We start from the raw sequence: 21,944 nt of genomic DNA on the forward strand, positions 1-21,944 counted from the left end.
ACTGGTCTCGGTGTAAATCTCAGTAGCAGCTTTATATTGAAGGGAGTGAGATGATGATGACTTCGTGTTGAACTTTGTAGTTATTTAAATGGTTTATTTAATGGACCGGTTGATCATATTAGAAAATATGGGCTTGCGCCGTATCAAGTTCTTGGAAATGGACAAGATGAAGGGATGATTGAATTTATTCCTTCTATTTCTCCTGCACATGTAACTTGAGATTGAAGATGGTAGCATTACAAGTTACTTACAGAAGTTCCATTAGACTAATATGGTCCACCTGGTATAGCTACCCAATGGTCGGAAGCTTTTATTAAAATTAGTGTTGGTCACACTAAAATTACATATATTATGGGTGTTGGAGGTAGGATGTTTTTTAAAACTTCAATCCTCCATTATTCATTCATAAGAATCATCGCATCGTGTACAACCATGGGGACAATTTCCTCAGGGGTAGGCTGTAAGAAAAGATTAGGACGGGAAAATATATCGAGTCTAGCCAATTCATGTAAAAAGATGGTCGGTTTCCATATAACAGTGTTCATAAATTATATGAGTTAAAGTCTAAGGGCGTAAAATATCAGCCATCAAAAATAGCACTTTTAATGAACGACAAGCTCCCATCTATCATGGTAGTGATCACTTCTATATTATCCTCGTTGATCTCAAGTTTATTGCATCCGCTCATATGTGCCAGATTTAGACCAAACCTCAAGGATAGGGCCTCTATTGTAAAAGCATTGTAGCTGGAATCAACCTTCTCATTTGTATCTGCAATGAATTTCACATTGTTACCCTTTATCACCGCTCCAACAACATCCTGATATGAGTCAAGGATCAAACGATGCATCTATGTTGAGTTTCGCATGGTCTCTTCGGGATAGAGTCTGCTTCACATTTTATGCAACTCTAGAAATTATGATAGCTATATAACCTTTAAAATGTTCGCCAAATTTGTGAATGCTTTTTTTTGGGTTGTTGTATACTTAGCAATCTTCAACCATCAATCATGTACTGCTTCATGTATGAGATTATTCATGTTTTCTTTGAGGAAATGAGACTAATCATGTTGCTTTAGAGAAAAACTTATGAATACAAATAAATAAAACAAGCGGTATCTTGGCTGTCGAAGCAGGTTAAATGACTAAAATTCTAGTACCATTCACTTTCTATTGATCGCCATGTACTTCAGCATCACACCAATAGATCAACGCACATGCATTAGCGTTGAGCATCGCCAGCGCTAGGGCATCGGTGAGGAATCATCCAGCAGCGCCATGCCGAATAGACGCGGCCTTTCTGCTCTACCTTCTCTTCTTCCTCCCCTTCACTTATTTCCCTTATCACTTCTCTTCTTTCTCCTCTCCCTTCTCCCCATCATCTCCCTATATCCCCTCCTCTCTCCCTCTCTCCTCGTACTTTTTCCTCCTCCCCCTTATACCTCCCCCCCCCCCCCCTCCTTCGCTCTCCATTCTCTTGTTCCTTCACTTCTTTCTCCTCTCTCTCACTGTCGGATCTTAGAGATGAACTAGGATCCCTCATGCAATCTCACACCAGTCGAGGGCGCGCGAGACTTTATCATTTTCTTGCCTTGAAAGTAATATATACCATAAAGATCCATAAACTAACAACAGTGGTACAATTCAAAGTGTGAGGATAGAGCAAACTTGTAACTTCTCCTATTTGTTATTATTCAACTTGATACCTTATAACATTTGCTATACCGTATATGATAGTTTATTGATTGATGACATGAACAATTTTACCATCAAAATAATACTGTATTATGAATTGATGACATGCATATCATATCAGAGAGCCCTTGCATAACAAGAGGGTTAATTAACCGTAATTATCTGCTCGCAAATTCTGCTACATGCAACATGTTGAATTTTGACTTCTCACTACACCCATGATCCCAGCTTAAAATAACAATTTCCCGATATGTGTTTCAGGTATTTCATTGTAATTGACGACGACTATGCAAACAGATCACTCGAGTAGCATGGAATGTGCAAGTAGCAGGGTAATCGTGACAACCATTGTGATGTCCAGTCAATATCTAATGTTTGCGGTTCTGAGAAGGGCTATGTGCACTATTGGGAATAAACTTGTAAGCCACAGCCAGGCAACAAGGAACACGGGGCTCGGGGCGACCCTTGACGATGCAGCCATGGTGAAGAAACTACTTGACACCGTGCCGGACCGGCTATACACCGCGGTGGCCGGCATCGATAAGTTCTGCGATGCTCTGGCGTTCGATGAGGTGCTCGGGCGGTTGAAAGCGTTCGAGGAGCGGAGGCAGCAACGCACACACGCCGGCGGCGAGCTGGCAGATGGGCAGCTGATGCTCACGACAGCCCAATGGGAGGCGCGGCGGCGACATAAGGACGACGGCTCCGATGACTAGGGGGCATCGAGGATCGAGCACGGCTTCGGGCAGCTGGAAGAAGAGGCGCAGGCGCAACTACAACTACGGGCAGCGCGGCCACTTCAAGCGCGACTGTCCCAAGCCGTGGAAGGTGCCGGCAGCGGAGCATGCGTTGCAGGCAGACGTCGGCGACGACTTCGGTGGGCCGGGGCTCCTCTAGGTCATAGCTTAGGGGGGTGTTGGGAATAATCTTGTAAGCCACGACGAGGCCGGCTCGGGCGCGTGTGCGTGAGCGCGCCAGGATGAACCGGGTGCGGCCATGGCGGGTGACTCGGGCGTATCGGGTGTGTGCGTGCGTGTGTGGCTGCTTGTATGGGGGATGTCCTTGCGGATGCGCAGGGTGTACGTCGGAGTAGGTCTCCATGACCGAGGCTTGACATGTGTCCAGTGGCGGAGGTAGGGGTGCTGGCAAGGGCCTTGGCTCCCCTATGCTCTCACAAATACACCTATATGTAGTCCTAATCCTTCATTTGACAAACAAAATTAGCTAGGTTTAGGTGATTTGGTCCCCTCTATCATTATATAACATATTTTCGCCCCCTCTATATTTAGTTTCGGGCTCCGCCACCGCCTGTGTCCGACTCGTGTATGGGCATAGTCTGACCTGTGTCCAACTAGTGTACAGGCCAGGTTTGGGTTGTGTACGGGAGCCTCTTGCCGCGCGTCTCCTCGCACGGTGCCACGTGTCCGGCTGGGTGGGGGCGGCTGGAAAAATTCTCCACCCCAATGAAAAAATTCCGCCGGGGCAACCCCAGGAGGCCGAAAAAATGCCTCCTGGGGACACAGCGGGTGGAGATGCTCTTAATCCCTTGTCAAAGTTCTATCAACTATAATATACCATGAAAAAGTTTAGTCTCGAATTTAAACTACACTAACCAGATTGAGATGTTTGTACAGCTGATATATAAACAGAAAACTGAACTCCTGTAAGAGGCATGTAATGCAGCAGAGTGAAGATAAATTTGACATAAAAGGCAACATTTCACACATGCACAAGAATAGGCAATATGGTTTATACAACCCTCCTAGACTAACGCAAACACTATCATCACGGCAAAGAGCAAAAATTGAGTTTTTCAGAGAAATTGCAACTGAATATGGAACATGCCAAACACTACAATAGCATTGACAGAAAAATAACAGATTAAATGCTGGATGACACCTACTTGTATGTACCTACTTCATTGCACTCTAGCTAGGTCTGGGTGCGTGCGGTGCAGGAGACTGTGGAGGGGAATGATGGTTTGGCTCAACCAGTTCAGGTCAAGGACATTGGACTCGACTCTGCCGTACCAACAAGCGCCTACCTGAATTTTGATATTGTCAACTTTTCAGTTAGCTTTGAGAATCAGTTACTACGCTATGTGAGTACTCCCTTGGTCTCAAAATATAAAAAGCGTTCTTTACACTGGTATAGTGTAAAAAACGCTCTATGAAAATTTCTTCATCTTTTTGTCCTCGCTAAGAGGCAATTTTAGTGGCGCTTCACTTTGCAACCTTTTTTTAAGATGTACACATCCGTAGGCATAAGTCGCTTGTATACATACAGAGATACAACGCATACAAGCAGCGACAGAAAACGAGGAAGGGATGATTACTGAAGCTTCATCGACTAATAAACAGTTTGTGACTGCTCTATGAAAATTGAATGTTGTTCCCAAGATTCGAGTGTTCTCGTGGAGAGTCCGACTCTATCGACTTGCAGCGTCGTCACATTAAACTTTTGGGCCTGTGTGAGATATGTAAGCTATGGCCGAAAACATGCAACATGCATTGATGCATTGCACTCATGCAAAAATGGTTTTGGATGGCAGCAAGGGACAAAATTCAGTTTCACTTGCCTCATCTGCATCGATACATGGGCACGCGACGTTATCACCATCCAGAAAAAATGTTCCGGAATTTTAAAAAATGTTCTTGAACTTTTATCAAAATGTTTCAGATTTTTCAAAAAAAAGTTTCGAAATTTGAAAAAATGTTCCTGTTTTAAAAAGTGCACATGAGTTAACAAATGTTCCCATTTCAAAAAATGTTATTGTCTCATTTTTCAATTTTTATTTCACTTTTTTTCCTTTTTTCCTTTTCTTAATTTTTGTTTGGCATTTTCTAATTTTTGTTTTGTATTTCAAAAACTATTCTCGTGTTCAAAATTTTGTTCACAATTTACATTAAAATGTTCGTGGTTCAAAAAACGTTCCGCCTTTCAAAATGTGTTCATATTTTCAAAAAATGTTCGGGTTTCAAATAATGTTCTCCTATTCAAAAAACTGCACGATTTTCTAAAAAATGTTCCATTTTCATAAATTGGTCACAGTTTTCAAAAAATGTTCTTGTGTTCACACTTTATAAAAAAAATGTTCCTGTTTTCTGAAAAAAGTTTCTCTTTTTCAAGATTTGTTCAAAAATTGAAAACTTGTTCAAATTTTGTTCTCCGATTCTAAAGATATTCATGATTTTAAAATGGTCGGGAACTTTAAAAAATGTTTGCCGTTTCAGAAAATGTACGTAAGTTCAAAAACTGTTCTTGTTTTAGAAAGTGAGCATAAGTTAAAAAATGTTCCCGTTTGAAAAACTGCTCACAAAAAGAGTATCAGAATTTGGAAAAATGTAGCTGTTTTCAAACAAAAATCATAGTTTCAAGTATTGTTCACATATTCAAATAATGTTTGTATTTTTAAAAATTCTTCAGAAACTAAAAAAAAATCCATTTATAAATTTTGTTCGTAAATACAAAAGCTGTTTAAGTTTCAGAAATTCAAAAAACATCAAATCAGTAACCTTTTAGAGAAGGGTATTAGCTTCGCGCGCCATTTCAAATGAATAAAGGTCATTAGTTCAGTTTGCTAGGCGCTTGCGTAAGGAGCATGAGCTCTCTTCTTCGATACCTCCCTCACGCACTAGCTCCCCTGGTTTTGCTTCTCCCGCGGTTACTCATGTTGGTAGGGACATTAATGCTCCGGCCCATGAGCGTGCTTGCTTTTCCTTTTCAATTGAGCGCCCTGAAAGCTGGCTTGACCCAGATTTTCTTTTGACCGTCCTACGGGCAGATTGCAACCATATGATACTTCCTCCATTCCTAGATATAAGAACATCCACAGCCGCGTCCCCAATAGGCTCCTTCAAAATTTCCTTTTTGCCGCCGGCGCTAAAAAATGGCCCAGTCACGTTTTCAAGACCCTGTTTTTCGTCGGTGATGGTTGAAATTGGCCTCGGCGGTCCCAGGACAAACCTAGCGCGTTGGGGGCGCCTGGGGAAACGTTTTTGGCGCAAAACGGGTGTGTGGACCCGTCGAGTCGGCGGTTAGGCACGTTCGTCGTCCTCTAGCCTCGTTTTTAGCGGGAATCAATGCGAAGGTTGCGTTGTCGGTAAACCTTCCATTGATTCTTCACGGGCGGCGCAGCGAAGGCGTGGCGACGCACGTCCCATCCACTCCCGTCACGCGTTCACATGATGTCGTCCCGCGTGCCGCCCGCCCGCAGCTATATAAAGTCGCCGCTCCCCTTGTCGGTGGCCACACACCTCTCTCGCCAGACTCTCGTCGCTGACACCCTCTCCTCTTTTCGCCCCTTTCGTCACCTTCGCCTTCTCTCCCTCTCTCCAATTGCCGAGCGCTACCCCGATGACGGGGCGACGGCCAACGGCTTCGACCGCCGCCACCTGCACGAGTCTGAGGCCCGCCTCCTTTATGAAGCGGACTACCTAGCAACGCCGAACATGCGGGTGTCGGGCTCGTGGAGGGGTGAGCGTCGGCGGAGTCTTGGTGCCACCGCCTTCTGAAGCTGACCGACGTGCGGAGATCACACGCATCCGGCCATCGCTGCCGGAGAGCTCGCGGAAGTTGTCGAGGTACGCCCCGGCAACAACACGTTGTGGACGGCATCGGGCCAAAGAACCCAGGCTCGAGCCCGGCCCGGGCGTCGGGCCCAGAAAAAAAAAGGCCAAGCCAACCCATCAGCGTAAAAGCTCGCCGTGCCTGGGTCCTCGGGCAGGGCCTATTCGCTAAATCGTTAATACGGCGGGCCCGGGCCCAGACCGGCCTTTGGGCTTAAAATCTTCGGGCCGGGCCGGGTATTCCAAAAGGAAAATGTGGTACCAGCACTTCGGGCCGGGGAGCAAGTCGGCAGGGCGCGTCCACCGGCGGATCCCACGCCACGGGGGACCAGACTCCGGGAGCGACGCTTTTGTTTCCGCCCGCCCGCCGACGCGTGGCCATGGCGCGAGCCCCCCCACCCCAACGGAGTAGGATCGAGGGCCGTCCCGTCCCGTGGCCTCACAGCCACTGCCTCCCCTCTCTGCCTCGCCCTATACATAGTATCCAGCTCCAGTACACATCTCACTGTATCCTACTCAACTGCTCCATCTTCTTCTTCTTCTTCTTCTTCCTCCTGCTCTGCATCTCTCTCTTTCTCTCTGCGTGCCGGGTGCCAGACGAGAGGAAGGGAGGATGCCTACCGCGGGGCTGGCGGCCGGGTCGAACAAGGTGGACGTGGCCATCGACCTCGGCAACCCGCTGCTCAACCGCACCGTCGACGGCTTCCTCAAGATCGGCGCCGTACGCCCCCCCATCCTCCTCCTCTTCTTTGATATCTTGCAATGTGTCTGATCCGGTCTGCCATTGGCAACACTGTGCGCAGGTCGGCGCCTGCAGGGTGGTCGCCGAGGACGCCTTCGACTGCCTCCACAGAGGTAACAACTAACTAACAAACGCATGCCCTTCTCTCCCGCTGCACGGATGCGAAGGGGGTCAGGGCCTTCTTTTCATCTTCAGAGAAAACCGTAGAAAATACCCGCGCGAATCTCTGGGTGAAACCATTGACATAGAACCTAGACGTGAAATAGTTAGGGCGCATCTAGATGTGCTTCAGCAAAACCGTTCTTTCCTGTAAACAGATAAAAAAAGGGGCTTTTTTTCTTTTCTCGATGAAGGTTCACATGTATTGCTCGCCAAGAAGCAGAGTAGCTCAGGTTCTGAACGTGCCATGTTTCAGTTAACAATTAGCCAGATGCACTTGTCTATCAAGTACCAGCAGCTAGCTATGCCTCATGAAAAAGCAATCTTTGCAGAGTAATAGCTTAGGTTCAGAACCGCCCAGGCTCTCGGTCAGATACCGGCCAGATGCTGCCTGTTGTTATTATCCATTGTTGCAGACCAATATTTTTCACTCGTGTATGGTAGGACATACACCATTTTTTGTTGGTGCCGTGCAGACAAACGTGACATCGCATTTATCCTCCTTTCTTTGCAGGGGATATCTCGAAGCGCCAGCTTGAAGAGACGGTATATCAGTTTCCGCGGTGTTTTGTTTTCTCTTACCTAGTTTCGTAGGCACCCGTGGCTTGATGCCATCGCTGTTGTGTGATTAGAGAGCATTATGTTGTACCATTTGCCCTGAGTTCTGCTACGATCTGAGTGTCCAACAACTAGATGTTCCACTCGTTGTTCAGGAAATCATTAAATTGTAACTGCTCGGTCGGGTGGCGAGTAGTGGATTAATAGGTGAATTGGCCGATCAATCAGTTAATTCGCTGCTCGGTGACCCTTTGAGCAGGGATTACTTGGCTACTTAACTAAGTAATCAGCCAATTTTCCAAACATCTGTTCCACTAGTTGTGTACTGATAGGCAGATGATATATTCTACGCTGGAACTGACTAAATGTTCAGTACTTCAGGCTATTTCAGTAGCAGTGCCTAGTTTTAGCATACCCTCGTAGGATGATATTTAAGTTTTTTTTAGCAAAGGATACTGTTTAAATGGAGGAAAGAGAGCTTAACTGAAAGTTTAAGCCCCTGCACCACTGTTCTTTTTTATAACCGCTCTCTACTTGTGGATTAGTGAAAATTCTGTGGCCTTATTTCTGCACCCGCGTTAAGGTTCAGGCAACTATATATCATTTGTAGTCCACTGATGTGATATTCTGGTTTTTTATGCAGCTGAAGAAAATGTGCAAGGAGGGTGCATATTGGGGTAACTAAGTAGAAGAACATTTATCTATTGTCTTATTTGGCTCAAAAAATGTGTTAACATAAATCATTCATCCATTCTTCTAGTTTCCGCTGACAGATTCAGATGTTTTTTCGACTAATCCGCAGGTGCTGTTGCTGGGGTGTATGTAGGCATGGAGTATGGAGTGGAAAGGGTCCGTGGTGACCGTGACTGGGTAATGATTCTCTGAAAATGGATGTTTCATGTTTCTTGCACTTAACTGAACCTTATGTGGAGGAAAAAAATCTACCTGCATGACTGACTGCCTCCCCGTCGCAAACAAATATTATCTGCCTACTTGACAATCCACATCTTTCTTTTGTTGAGTAAGATCTTTAGCCAATTACTTAATTAGTGTAAGAGAAGATTCAGTCAGATCCATGGCATCTCATAAATCATGATGATAATTTTAACTTGTCTCCACACCCTGTCCTAAGATTATGCAGGTCTAATGATGTGCTAGCACGTTAGAAATCTTCTTACCCATCAAAATACTATTTGCATTCATAATCAATATTACTGTTGCATGTTTTGTGTCAGTCTTAGATTGTTTATTAATCCCTCTCTTTTTCCGATATTCCTGTAGAAAAATGCGTTGATAGGAGGCATTGCAACTGGTGCCCTGGTCTCTGCTGCGAGCAACAACAAAGGGAACAAGATCGCCCAGGACGCCATCACCGGAGGTGCCATCGCGACCGCCGTCGAGTTCATCAACTACCTCACCTAGCTGTGAGGCCATATCCGCGGCGATGTTTTTATCGGACAAGACTGAATAAGAACTTCTTGACTGAAGCCATCCACCCTGTGTGTTAATAATTGGAGCTGTTTCCTCCAATGTTTTTCCATTTTTTGTTGCCGGCGTTCTCATGTCCATGTACTTAACAATTTATTTTACTGCGTGGTTTGAATCCTTCAGTTGTGATATGCTGTGTGCTGGCCTAGTTTGGTAGCATAGTTTATTCAAAGCTCTAGTAGAGATCACACATATGCCCCCACTAACCGCATCATGGCTCGGTCACTGCCCTCACTGGTATTGAAACTAAATGATACTCCCTCCGTCCCAAAATAACTTTCTCAAGCTTAGTACAATTTTGTACTAGAGCTAGTATAAAGTTGAGACACTTATTTTGAGACGGAGGGAGTAAATGGCAATGTTAAATTTTGCTTCTTTTGTACTCCCTTCATACGAGATTACTTGCCGCTCGAACGGGTGTCTAGCAATTCCGGACATAGGGAGTAATTTTTTTTTTAAATGGTTATATCCTCGTTAACGTAGATATTATGAATTCCCCGCAACTAAATGATAAATGACAATGCTAAATTTTGCAACTTATCCTGTTACGAGGTCAAAGTATAGACATTCGACCTTTGTTTTGTACTTTCTTCATTTTTATTTACTTCGTATATTTGCTTTGACCTAAGTCAAACCTTATAAAGTTTGACCAAGATTATAGAAAATAATCTGAACTTTCACAATAACAAATATATATGAGGTGAAAATAGATTCAACAGTATTAATTTGGATCGTGGATGTTAATATTTTTGTGTGTAAACTTGGTCAAAGTTTACGAAGTTTGACTTGAGACAAAGCTTGTGCCTCCTCCACCATGCTCTAAGCCAACAAAGGCTATGGTGAAGAAATCTCCTCTAAGAAGGGTTAGAGTCATCAACGTGAGTGAAGACGCCCCGGAGTTCTCTTTTCTCATGCCACTTCGCAATTCTAAAATCGATGTGATTCAAGGCACGGTTTGGTTGTCACCAAGCAAAACCATCAGGCCATTGTTTGTTTCGGTTCATAGTCCTTAGACCATATGATTTAGTTCCTTAGAGCATCTCCAACGGCAGCGTAAAAAATCCGCGCCCAATAATTTTTTTAACGCGCCATTGTAGCAGTTTTGAAGCGCGGGGACCGGAGCATCTGCAACAGACGCGCGCTAATGCGGCGTCCAATCCAGCGGTCCCATCTGCAGCAGCTCTGAGTTTGCTGCGCGCGCAAGCCGGCGCACCAAATATGCTGCGCGCGATAGCGTATTTGAGCGCGCGCCCAAAAAAAATTAGCGCGCGCAGTGTTTTGCAGCTTCTGCTGGAGCAGTCCGGCGCCCAAAAAACGGATCTTTTAGCGCGCGGAGCAGTTTTTGGGCGCCTGTTGGAGATGCTCTTATACCATGAGAGTGCCGTAGTTACTTATTACCGTAAGATGAACTTTGGGTTGTTGAAACGTCATATGTAACATGGTGATCATAACAACAACTTACAGGTTCATTCAAAAGTTTGATAAGGGGCTAGATAGCTCAAGAATGGGATTTGCTCCTCCGACAATGAAAAGATATTCTTAAGACCCTGATCGACATGTGACGACGTCCGTCATTGTTTGGCCAGACACAGGTGACTAGGTCAAGGGGATGTCGATACATGTCAACAAGAATGAATAACGAAAGTAGGCCCATATAGTGAACATGAGAATGACTCAAAAGAATATTGATATATCTCATTTCGGGTTTTGTAAAGTATCGCAAAGCAAAGGAAATATGATGGGATGTGTGTCCTCAATCCGAGAGATTTTAATACGATCTTACTTGTTTCGTGGAGCAGAAGTTTTTTTGATGAGAGGGAAAGTGAGTGGAATAAGCTTCTGCTCCCTCCGTCCGGAAATACATTTGTCGATGAAATGGAATAAGAATGATGTGTATAGAACTAATATGTGTTCAAACACATCCATTTGTTCGGTAATTATTTTCAGATGGAGACAGTACATTTTAAATATTGTTAAGGGGTTCCTGTGCTTTAAGTGTGCTGTGAACAAACCTAGTTTGCTTTGGGCCAAACCTGGGAATGGCTCTCCATCCTGAAAAAAGCATTACTTTAATTTGTCTTGTCTTTTGCTGCTGAAAAAGTTCTCTACAAATGGGGATAATGTGGCCTATCTTCTTTCTTGCTCTGTATCTGTGTGCCGACTGCCGAGTGCTAGACGAGAGATAGGGAGGGAGACCGGCCGAGAAGGTTCCGGAACCGGAAGGATGCCTCGCGCGGGGCTGGCGGCGGGGTCGAGCAAGGTGGACATCGCCATCGACCTCGGCAACCCGCTGCTCAACCGCACCGTCGACGGCTTCCTCAAGATCGGCGCCGTACGCACCCCCATCCTCCTCCTCTTTGATCCAATGCATACATACACACCGAACGCGTCTGATCCATCCGCGGTTGGCTGATGCCGTGCGCAGGTCGGCGCCTGCAGGGTGGCCGCCGAGGACGCCTTCGACTGCCTCCAAAGTGGTAAACTAACCACGCCACGCATCCCCGTCTCTGATGGATTAAGGATTGCCAGAGAAAATCAAGGGTTTTTTCCCCTTTCTTTTCTTTTCTGAACGATGAAGGTGGCTTGTGTTCGGAACCGCCCGGATTCTAGTTCGGACCAAATGTTCTTTCACAGCATACAGATGCAGTGGGGACATACATCAGTTCTTGTTGGTGCTGTGCAGAGTGCAGGCAAATGTGACATCAAGTTATCTTCTTTTGCTTTGCAGGGAGTGTCTCGAAGCGCAAGCTCGAGCAGACAGTAAGTGCTGATTTCCGCTGCGTTTGTTTTTCTCCCACTTAATTGTCCCTGAGTCTTGCCAATGGTAAAGCAACTAGATATCAGGGAGTATTACACTAGTAGTATAATGTAATAGTAGTGGCCTGATATAGGCAGATGATATATTCTATTCTATTCCCTCTGTACCTAAATAATTGTTGTTAGGGAGAACTAGACAGGAACTGGCTAAATGTTCAACAGTTCATAATGGTTCAATAGGGGGTGCCTTGAACGTTGCAGACCCTCGTAGGATAAGTAAATGGAGAAAAAACAGCTGAACTAGAAGTCCAAGGCATTGAACCACTACTCTTGCATAATTGCTCTCTACTTGTGGATGAGTGAAAAGTCGGCGGCCTTGTTTCTGCGCATGCGTTATGGTTAATGGTTATCTAATCTATCATCAACAGAGTACTAATATGGTATTCTGGTCTTTTTATGCAGCTGAAGAAAATGTGCAAGGAGGGCGCATATTGGGGTAACTAAGTAGAAGAGCATTACCCTGTTGTTTTATTTGGCTTTGACGAATGCATTGACATCAACCATTCATCCGTTTCTTCTTATGTTCGCTGACACATTCGGATGCTTCTTCCACTAATCTGCAGGTGCTGTTGCTGGAGTGTATGTAGGCATGGAGTATGGAGTGGAAAGGGTCCGCGGACAGTATGACTGGGTAATTATTTTCTCAAAATGGACCTTTCATGTTTCTTGCACTTTAACTGAACCTTGGGTGAAGGGATATCTATCTGCATGACAGCCTCTGTCCCATTTTACAATGTAGATCCTTTCTTTAGTTGACTATGAGATTCTTGGCTAATTAGTGTACGAGAAGAATCAATCAAACCACTGGCGTCTCATTATCATGATGCTAATGTTTACTCCTACTTCTGTCTCCAGAGTCCAGACCCTGTCCTAAGGTTATGCAAGTCTAAGTAGTATTGTGCTAGCACATTGGAGATCTTACCCACAAAAACATTACTGAGTTTATAACCAACATCATTGGTGGCATGTTTTCGGCCAGTCTTGAGAATATTTTTTAACCCCTCTCTCTTTTCCGGCACTCCCGCAGAAAAACGCGTTGATTGGAGGCATCGCAAGCGGCGCCCTGATCTCTGCCGCGAGCGACAACAAAGGGAACAAGATCGCCCAGGACGCCATCACCGGAGGCGCCATCGCGACCGCCGTCGAGTTCATCAACTACCTCACCTAGCCGTGCGACCGTACTCAGAGCGGTGTTTCCTTTTTATATCAGACAAGACTGAATAAGAACTTGTTGACTGAAGCCGTCCGCGCTCCGTGTTTAATAACTGAACCCGTTTCCTCCAAATGTTCTTCCGTTTTTTCGTCGCCGGCGTTCTCATGTGCATGTTCTGAACAACTTATTTTCGTGTGATGATATCCTTTGTGCTGGATGGCCTAGTTTGCTACTAGCATAGTTTTTCAAAGCCCTGGTGAGCGGCGTCTAATTAAGTAGGCTCAACGTTTGAGCTCATCATCCAAGGACTCCGTGGCCCAATGGATAAGGCGCTGGTCTACGAAACCAGAGATTCTGGGTTCGATCCCCAGCGGAGTCGCCATTTTTGTTTGTGTAGGGCAGGTGAGAAATGGTCCTGGCCTCCATATATATATTTTTTACGGAGGCAAAAGTTTTATCTCATCAGTTAATTTAAAAAACTGTCAAGTTATTTAACGAAAAAACGAATGAAAACCAATACAACTACCATGAAACCAGGCTCCCCTCTCGATCCCCAAGTTGTCATCGGGCACAACCAAAGGGCGCAACACACGAGCATTCTGCAACAAGGGAGAGACCGAGCACCCATATTTTGATTAGTGTTAAAATGGAATTTTCAAGTTTCAAATTGTTTGAAAAGGAACACCCGTACAAATATTGATGCTCTGCTTCAGCCTTCAGCTCTCTTTCCCAATGCAGAGGATGATAGATAGGAGACGGGGCATTGGATATAACTAGCAAAAGGACCCGTGCGTTGCAACTAGAGAAAAACAATTATAATCTCCAATGGTGCTGATCATATTATGTCTTTAAAATTTTAGGACATTTCTTGAAATGCATGAACATTTTTTGAATTAGCAAACATTTGTTTCAATTGCACTCAAAAATAACTCATAAACTTTTTTTCAAAATCCTGGACTTTTATTGTTTTCACCAACCTTGTTCTCAAAATTATGAACATTTTTCTGAATATGCGAATATTTTTACAAAAATCCTGAAAAAAATTTGAATTCACAAACATTTTATATTTTCTTCAAACTTCTATTTCAAAATTCCCAGTTTTATAAATTGCCAATGTTTTTCAAACTTCTAAATTATTTAAACTAAAAATGGAATAGAAAAATGAAAATAAAAAATGAGACTAAAAACAGAGGCACGAACTGTTTTTAAGATTTTTACAAAATTCCCAGTTTTATAAATTGCCAATGTTTTTCAAAGTTCTAAATTATTTAAACTAAAAAATGGAACAGAAAAATGAAAATAAAAAATGAGACTAAAAACAGAGGCACGAAACTGTTTTTAAGATTTTTACACGGACTTTTGTTTAAAATCGTTGACTTTTTTATTTTATGAATATTTTCTCAAAGTTTAAACATTTTTTTATATGCAAACATTTTTCAAAACTCTTCAGTAGTTTTTGAATTCTCAAAAATAATAATATTTTTTCGAATATTTTATTTCGAAATTTTCAGTTTCTTAAAATTGAGAAAAGTTGTTTGAAGTTCTAAATTATTTAAAGTAGAAAAACAAAATAGAACTGAAAAGAAAAATAAAAATACTAAACTAAAAAAATAGGCCCCATATAGGTGTGCTGCATCTTTTTCCAACGCCCAGAGCGTAATATAGGAGGTGCCTACATGCGCCGGCCCAGTCTGGAGATTTTCCTGATTGAAACGTTTTTTATGACTTATAGGTGGCATTGATGGGTAAATTTTAATTAATTTTAAGGATAATTTAGATGACGTACGGAAGAAACACTATTTGCTTTATTAGTAAGTAAAGATAAAGATAAAGATAAACAGAAATGGCGGCAAGGGGTGGTGAGATGAGATCAGCTGCACCGTAGGCGTTGGTGGCGGCGATCCGTCTCGCCGTTCCAAATATCTGCTCCACCACGGGGTAGCAGTTGCGTGATCCTCCGTCGATCGATCCAGAGCCAATAATTGATGTGCACGAGCAGCACAGTTTCCTTGCTGCAAGCAAGCAACTCGACGACGGACGATGATTCTGCCCGTGGGTCCCCGAGAGCAACTCTATCTAGCAGGCAGACACCCTAAAAAACACGCAACCCGTCCTTCCTTCCGTTTCACCCGTCCAAGCTTTTCTTTACCCACAATGGCGTTCCGATCCGTCGGCGGCGTGCGGCAGCGTCTTCTGCCTCCAAGCATCCACTTGTCATATATCAAACCAAAATGTTAGGCACAAGCGTGCGAGCACCAGGTGGCTTAAAGACGAGGCGACCCATTTCGTTCGGCGCCGTCCGTTTGGATCCGTGCGGACAAAACTGATGGCCCGATGAGCTGGTCCATTGCCAAAACGCGACCGTTTCGTGTCCGCGTCGATCCATTTCCGATCCAAATTTGAGACTGAAATGCGTCGACGCATACGCACGCGCGGCCTTTCGATGTCCGTCCCAACCACCGGCAGTCAACTTAGTTTATGACGGTCATCCTCCACGGGCCCACGCATCGGCGGCCGCGGTTGGTCTTTTTTAATTCGAGCGTGCGGTATGTTCAGCCTCATTTGCTTCCAGAACCCCCGTCGCCACCTCGTCGACGACCAAACCCTAGCACGCATGGCATGGCCGGCTCCTTCCAAAACAAGGGCAAGGCCCTCGTCTACCCACCGTGCGATCTCCCCGCCGGCCTCGTGAGCGTGTCAGCGTCCCGATGCATCAAGCGCGGTGGTACTGGGAGCACCGCGTCCCGCTATCGTACCCCGATGTCACCCTCCCGCACCACTGGCATCTGGATCCGGAGAGGATCCCGATGGCGGTCATGCCGCGGTCGACGCAGAGGAGGTGAGTCGTCGCCGACGTCTGTTGGCGTCGGAGCAGCGGCTCAACCCTGTCTACGTGGCCGACTCTCCGCACTGGGAGCTCTGGTTCGCGGTCGAGCACGAGGAGCAGCGTCGGCACGACATGCGCAACGTGCAGCCAGGAGTCCTTCCGTCACCTCCGCCCATCGTTAGCGAGGAGGACCAGGACCAGGCGGCGCTACCAGCCGTTCTCCGCAAGAGCGAGGAGGAAGAGAGGCGCAAGGCCGACGAGGAGGAGGCAGCGTATGAGGCGCGACTCGCGGAGGCCATTGTGCTATCCGCCGCCGGCGACTGCGCCGTGCCACCTCCGTCGAAGATCGAGCCGACGGAGCCGCAGCGGGAGGTCTACGAGTGGACCGGCTGCCTTCGCGAGTGGGTCAGCATGCCGCCCATCTGGTTGGGCGCGACACCGGAGCAGGAGTAAGCCTACCTCCTGCACTGGAAGTCGCAGCATCTATCGACGGAGCGCGTCGAAGGCCGTCGGCAGATGGCGCTGGAGAAAGAGGCAGATGAGGAACGGCGGGAGATGGAGGAGGAGGAGCGCGCTCGTGCTGCGCTGGCACCGCCACCAGCACGGCCCGCGTCGCGAGGACAGACGACGGAGGCGCAGGCAGCTGTGCTTTGGAACACAGCGTCCCCCTGGGCCAACCCTCCGCCTACGCTGGTTGACCTCACCATCCCCTCCATCGCCGCCGCCTAAGGTTGCCTCGTAGTTTAGTTTTTTATGTTTAATTAATGTAATGGGACGCGTGGACTCTTGCCGACTTTTAATATTTAATTAATGCTTCTTTATTATTTTCGGAAATCCTTTATTTTTTGCCTGCGTCGGTAAAAATAGGCTGGGTATATGTCGATCCAAATGTCGAAAGGGATGTTGGTATCCGCCGGGCCGATTCAAACAGACAAAAAAACGAATAAAATTGCCGTTGGTCGATCGTTTGGAGTTTGCTCTTACCGTTTGCTCGTGAAAGCATGCTGGTACAAAGAATATGAACCTGCTCATGTAGCCGTCGGCAGCGGTGAACGAACAACAGCAATTACCACTGTTGGCAACCCAAATGAACAGCGGAAGTGAGTGACATGATCTGATATAGACTACACTACCAGGCTGCCACAGTGAAAACTTTGGGCGTGAGCGAGTGAATTATTGGCGCTTCAATGAGTGAGCGAGCCTTCTAATGTGTAACCACTGTAAGGCTACTTCCAATGCTTTACTTTGGATAGTTGCTAAGCATGTCAACAACAAAAAAATCTTACGTGACAATCTAATTAAAAAGAGAGAGAAGTTTGATGTCCTCAGAAGGAAAGGGTGCTAGTTACGAGAACCTATGCAAAACATTAAAAATGAAGGAAACTAGCCTATGCATGCAAGACTTTAGTTGCTAAACAATTAAATGAGGTAACCTTAGACTGCTCATAGTGGGGAGTAACATATAGTAGTATCATGCATATGTTACTATTGTATGATACTACCTTCATGGTGCATTGTATCATAAACTAGTATTATAGGTGGTCTCATTTATTGACATGCATGACGCATAGTTGCATAGCATTTAACATGATACGGTATCTACCTATGTTACTCTAACCCTCTCCCTCTCCTTTAATTACTTGCCACATCAGCATGTTTGCTAGTTTCAAGACTATGGTACTAGTTATGTTACCCCCACTATGATCAGCCTTAGCAACAACAAGCACCAATGCATTGGAGATTATGGTTGCTTAACATATTTAATGCTCTTATCACCTCACTTAGCACATTTGCATTGGAGGAAGCCTAACTCTGCACAATCTACGAGTTTGTTATCTGCGGTTCTATATCTGATCCGAACATGGTAAGAGCATCTACAACCGCGGACATTAAATCCGTATTTAGCTAATAACATTTAAATCCGTATATTTTTAGCTAATAACATTTAAATCCATATTGTTGACATTTAAATGGTTGTACATATGTTGGGCACGATGGTCGTTCTTCACCTTATCCTCCTCCTTTAACACATTATCGAAGGAGGAGGAGGCCAGAACGTCTATCTACGACACTAGTCGGTTCATCTCTCAAGTGGTTGTATATATAATGTAATATCTGTTGGGGAACGTCGCATGGGAAACAAAAAAAATTCTACGCGCACGAAGACCTATCATGGTGATGTCCATCTACGAGAGGGGATTTCCGATCTACGTACCATTGTAGATCACACAGCAAAAGCGTTAAGAAACGCGGTTGATGTATTGGAACGTCCTCACGTCCCTCGATCCGCCCCGCGAACCGCCCCATGAACCGTCCCACGATCCGCTCCGATCTAGTGCGGAACGGACGGCACCTCCGCGTTCAGCACACGTACAGCTCGACGATGATCTCGGCCTTCTTGATCCAGCAAGAGAGACGGAGAGGTAGATGAGTTCTCCGGCAGCGTGACGGCGCTCCGGAGGTTGGTGGTGATCTAATCTCAGCAGGGCTCCGCCCGAGCTCCGCAGAAACGCGATCTAGAGGTAAAACCGTGGAGGTATGTGGTCGGGCTGCCGTGGCAAAAGTTGTCTCAAATCAGCCCTAAAACCCCACTATATATAGGAGGGAGGGAGGGGAGGAGGCAGCCTCAAAACCTAAAGGTTTGGCCGAAATTGGAGGTGGAGGAGTCCTACTCCAATCCTACTTGGAGTAGGATTCCACCTTCCCACTTGGAAACTCTTTCCACCTTGTGTTTTTTCCTTCTCAAACCTTATGGGCCTTAGTGGGAACTTATTCCCGCCCACTAGGGGCTGGTTTATCTCTTTCCATAGCCCATGAGACCCCTTGGGGCGTGACACCCCTCCTGATGGTCCCCGGCACCCCTCCCGGCACTCCCAGTACACTACCGATGAGCCCAAAACTTTTCCGGTAATGCACGAAAACCTTCCGGTAACCAAATGAGGTCATCCTATATATCAATCTTCGTTTCCGGACCATTCCGGAAACCCTCGTGACGTCCGTGATCTCATCCGGGACTCCGAACAACATTCGGTAACCAACCATATAACTCAAATACGCATAAAACAACGTCGAACCTTAAGTGTGCAGACCCTGCGGGTTCGAGAACTATGTAGACATGACCCGAGAGACTCCTCGGTCAATATCCAATAGAGGGACCTGGATGCCCATATTGGATCCTACATATTCTACGAAGATCTTATCCTTTGAACCTCAGTGCCAAGGATTCATATAATCCCGTATGTCATTCCCTTTGTCCTTCGGTATGTTACTTGCCTGAGATTCGATCGTCAGTATCCGCATACCTATTTCAATCTCGTTTACCGGCAAGTCTCTTTACTCGTTCCGTAATTCAAGATCCCGCAACTTACACTAAGTCACATTGCTTGCAAGGCTTGTGTGTGATGTTGTATTACCGAGTGGGCCCCGAGATACCTCTCCGTCATACGGAGTGACAAATCCCGGTCTTGATCCATACTAACTCAACGAACACCTTCGGAGATACCTGTAGAGCATCTTTATAGTCACCCAGTTACGTTGCAACGTTTGATACACACAAAGCATTCCTCCGGTGTCAGTGAGTTATATGATCTCATGGTCATAGGAACAAATACTTGACACGTAGAAAACAGTAGCAACAAAATGACACAATCAACATGCTACGTCTATTAATTTGGGTCTAGTCCATCACATGATTCTTCTAATGATGTGATCCCGTTATCAAGTGACAACACTTGTCTATGGTCAGGAAACCTTGACCATCTTTGATCAACGAGCTAGTCAACTAGAGGCTTACTAGGGACAGTGTTTTGTCTATGTATCCACACATGCACTGTGTTTCCAATCAATACAATTATAGCATGGATAATAAACGATTATCATGAACAAAGAAATATAATAATAACTAATTTATTATTGCCTCTAGGGCATATTTCCAACAGTCTCCCACTTGCACTAGAGTCAATAATCTAGTTCACATCACCATGTGATTCCAACGAATCCAACACCCATATAGTTATCGGGTCTGATCACGTCTTGCTTGTGAGAGAGGTTTTAGTCAACGGTTCTGAAACTTTCAAATCCGTGTGTTCTTTACAAATCTTTATGTCAACTTATAGATGCTGCTACTACGTGCTATTCGGAAGTGCTCCAAATATCTACTCTACTATACGAATCCGTTTCACTACTCATAGTTATTCGGATTAGTGTCAAAGCTTGCATCGACGTAACCCTTTACGACGAACTCTTTAACCACCTCCATAATCGAGAAAAAAATCCTTAGTCCATCAGTTACTAAGGATAAATTTTGACCGCTACTAGTGGTTCAATCATGGATCACTCTCTGTACCTCTCAATAGACTTTGAGTCAAGGCACACATCAGGTGCGGTACCCAGCATGGCATACTTCAGATTCTACGGCAAAGGCATAGAAGACGACCTTCGTCTATTCTCTTTATTCTGCCGGGGTCAGGTTTTGAGTCTTACTCAAATTCACACCTCACATCGCAACCAAGAACTCCTTCTTTGCTGATCTATTTTAAACTCCTTCAAAAACTTGTCAAGGCATGCATCTTGTTGAAACTTCCATTAAGTGCCTTTGATCTATCTCCATAGATCTTTGATGCTCAACGTTCAATTAGCGCAATCCAGGTATTCCCTTGAAAACTCCTTTCAAACAACCTTGTATGCTTTACAGAAATTCTACATTACTTTCTGATCCACAATATGTCAACCACATATACTTATCAGAAATTCCATAGTGCTCCCACTCACTTCTTTGTAAATACAAGTTTCTCACAAACTTTGTACAAACCCAAAATCTTTGATCATCTCATCAAAGTGTATATTCCAACTCCGAGATGCTTGGACCAGTCCATTTAAGGATCGCTGGAGCTTGCATACTTGCTAGTATATTTAGGATCGACAAAACCTCATGGTTGTATCTCATACAATGTTTGCTCAAGGAAACCGTCGAGGAAACAATGTTTTGACATCCTACATGCAATATTTCATAAATAATGCAGCAACTACTAACATAATTCTAACAGACTTTTAGCATCGCTACGAGTGAGAAAGTCTCATCATAGTCAACTGTTTGATCTTGTCGGAAACATCTTTGCGACAAGTCGAGCTTTTCTTAATAGTGACTTATCACCATCATCGTCTGTCTTCCTTTTAAAGATCCATCTTTACTCAACGGTCCTATGACCATCAAGTAGTTCTTCCAAAGTCTACACTTTGTTTTCATACATGGATCCTCTCTCGGATTTCATGGCTTCCAGCCATTTGTCGGAATCCGGGCCCACCATTGCTTTCTCCATAACTCGTAGGTTCACTGTTGCTCAACAACATGACCTCCAAGACAGGGTTACCGTACCACTCTGTAGTAGTACGCGACCTTGTCAACCTACGAGGCTTGTAGTAACTTGATCCGATGCTCGATGATCACCATCATCAGCTTTCACTTCAATTGGTGTAGGCGCCACATGAACAACTTCCTGCGCCCTGCTACACACTGGTCGAAGTGATGGTTCAATAACCTCATCAAGTTCTACCACCCTCCCACTCAATTCTTTCGAGAGAAACCTTTCCTCGAGAAAGGATCTGTTTCTAGAAACAAACACTTTGCTTTCGGATCTGAGATAGGAGATGTACCCAACTGTTTTGGATATCCTATGAAGATGCATTTATCCGCTTTGGGTTCGAGCTTATCAGACTGAAACTTTTTCACATAAGTGTCGAAACCCCAAACTTTCAAGAAACGACAGTTTAGATTTCTCTAAACCTCAGTGTATACTATGTCATCTCAACGGAAATACGTGGTGCCCTATTTAAAGTGAATGCGGTTGTCTCTAATGCTTAACCCATAAACGATAGTGGTAATTCGATAAGAGACATCATAGCATGCACCATACCAAATAGTGTGTGGCTATGACGTTCA

At 45.0% G+C, this 21,944-nt stretch overlaps 2 protein-coding genes and 1 non-coding gene across 3 annotated transcripts; all 3 read left to right on the forward strand.

Annotated features, from left to right (window-relative positions):
* The first annotated feature begins 6,710 nt into the window (after positions 1-6,710).
* Positions 6,711-9,338, forward strand: LOC123443788 (outer envelope pore protein 16, chloroplastic-like). Its single transcript, XM_045120347.1, has 6 exons — positions 6,711-6,983; positions 7,066-7,117; positions 7,678-7,709; positions 8,365-8,398; positions 8,524-8,591; positions 9,003-9,338. Exons 1-6 carry the CDS (start codon positions 6,876-6,878, stop codon positions 9,141-9,143), a joined length of 435 nt encoding a protein of 144 aa, XP_044976282.1. The 5' UTR covers positions 6,711-6,875; the 3' UTR covers positions 9,144-9,338.
* Positions 9,339-11,342: 2,004 nt separating this feature from the next.
* Positions 11,343-13,327, forward strand: LOC123443872 (outer envelope pore protein 16, chloroplastic-like). The gene is made up of 6 exons (XM_045120443.1): positions 11,343-11,541; positions 11,635-11,686; positions 11,938-11,969; positions 12,429-12,462; positions 12,590-12,657; positions 13,054-13,327. Exons 1-6 carry the CDS (start codon positions 11,434-11,436, stop codon positions 13,192-13,194), a joined length of 435 nt encoding a protein of 144 aa, XP_044976378.1. The 5' UTR covers positions 11,343-11,433; the 3' UTR covers positions 13,195-13,327.
* Positions 13,328-13,485: 158 nt separating this feature from the next.
* On the forward strand, positions 13,486-13,558 carry TRNAR-ACG. Its single transcript has one exon. It is a non-coding gene; the product is annotated as a tRNA-Arg (tRNA).
* Positions 13,559-21,944: the final 8,386 nt, after the last annotated feature.

Source organism: Hordeum vulgare, chromosome 1H, assembly GCF_904849725.1.
Source record: "Hordeum vulgare subsp. vulgare chromosome 1H, MorexV3_pseudomolecules_assembly, whole genome shotgun sequence".
In the NCBI taxonomy this organism is placed as follows: domain Eukaryota; kingdom Viridiplantae; phylum Streptophyta; class Magnoliopsida; order Poales; family Poaceae; genus Hordeum; species Hordeum vulgare.

Bases quoted from the DNA above. Each gene is read 5' to 3' on its own strand.
- LOC123443788 (XM_045120347.1), top strand. From the start codon at position 6,876: ATGCCTACCGCGGGGCTGGCGGCCGGGTCGAACAAGGTGGACGTGGCC. The intron at 7,118-7,677 runs GTAACAACTAAC...CTTTCTTTGCAG, and splicing joins CTTCGACTGCCTCCACAGAG to GGGATATCTCGAAGCGCCAG. The intron at 8,399-8,523 runs GTAACTAAGTAG...ACTAATCCGCAG, and splicing joins CAAGGAGGGTGCATATTGGG to GTGCTGTTGCTGGGGTGTAT.
- LOC123443872 (XM_045120443.1), top strand. From the start codon at position 11,434: ATGCCTCGCGCGGGGCTGGCGGCGGGGTCGAGCAAGGTGGACATCGCC. The intron at 11,970-12,428 runs GTAAGTGCTGAT...CTTTTTATGCAG, and splicing joins AGCGCAAGCTCGAGCAGACA to CTGAAGAAAATGTGCAAGGA. The intron at 12,463-12,589 runs GTAACTAAGTAG...ACTAATCTGCAG, and splicing joins CAAGGAGGGCGCATATTGGG to GTGCTGTTGCTGGAGTGTAT.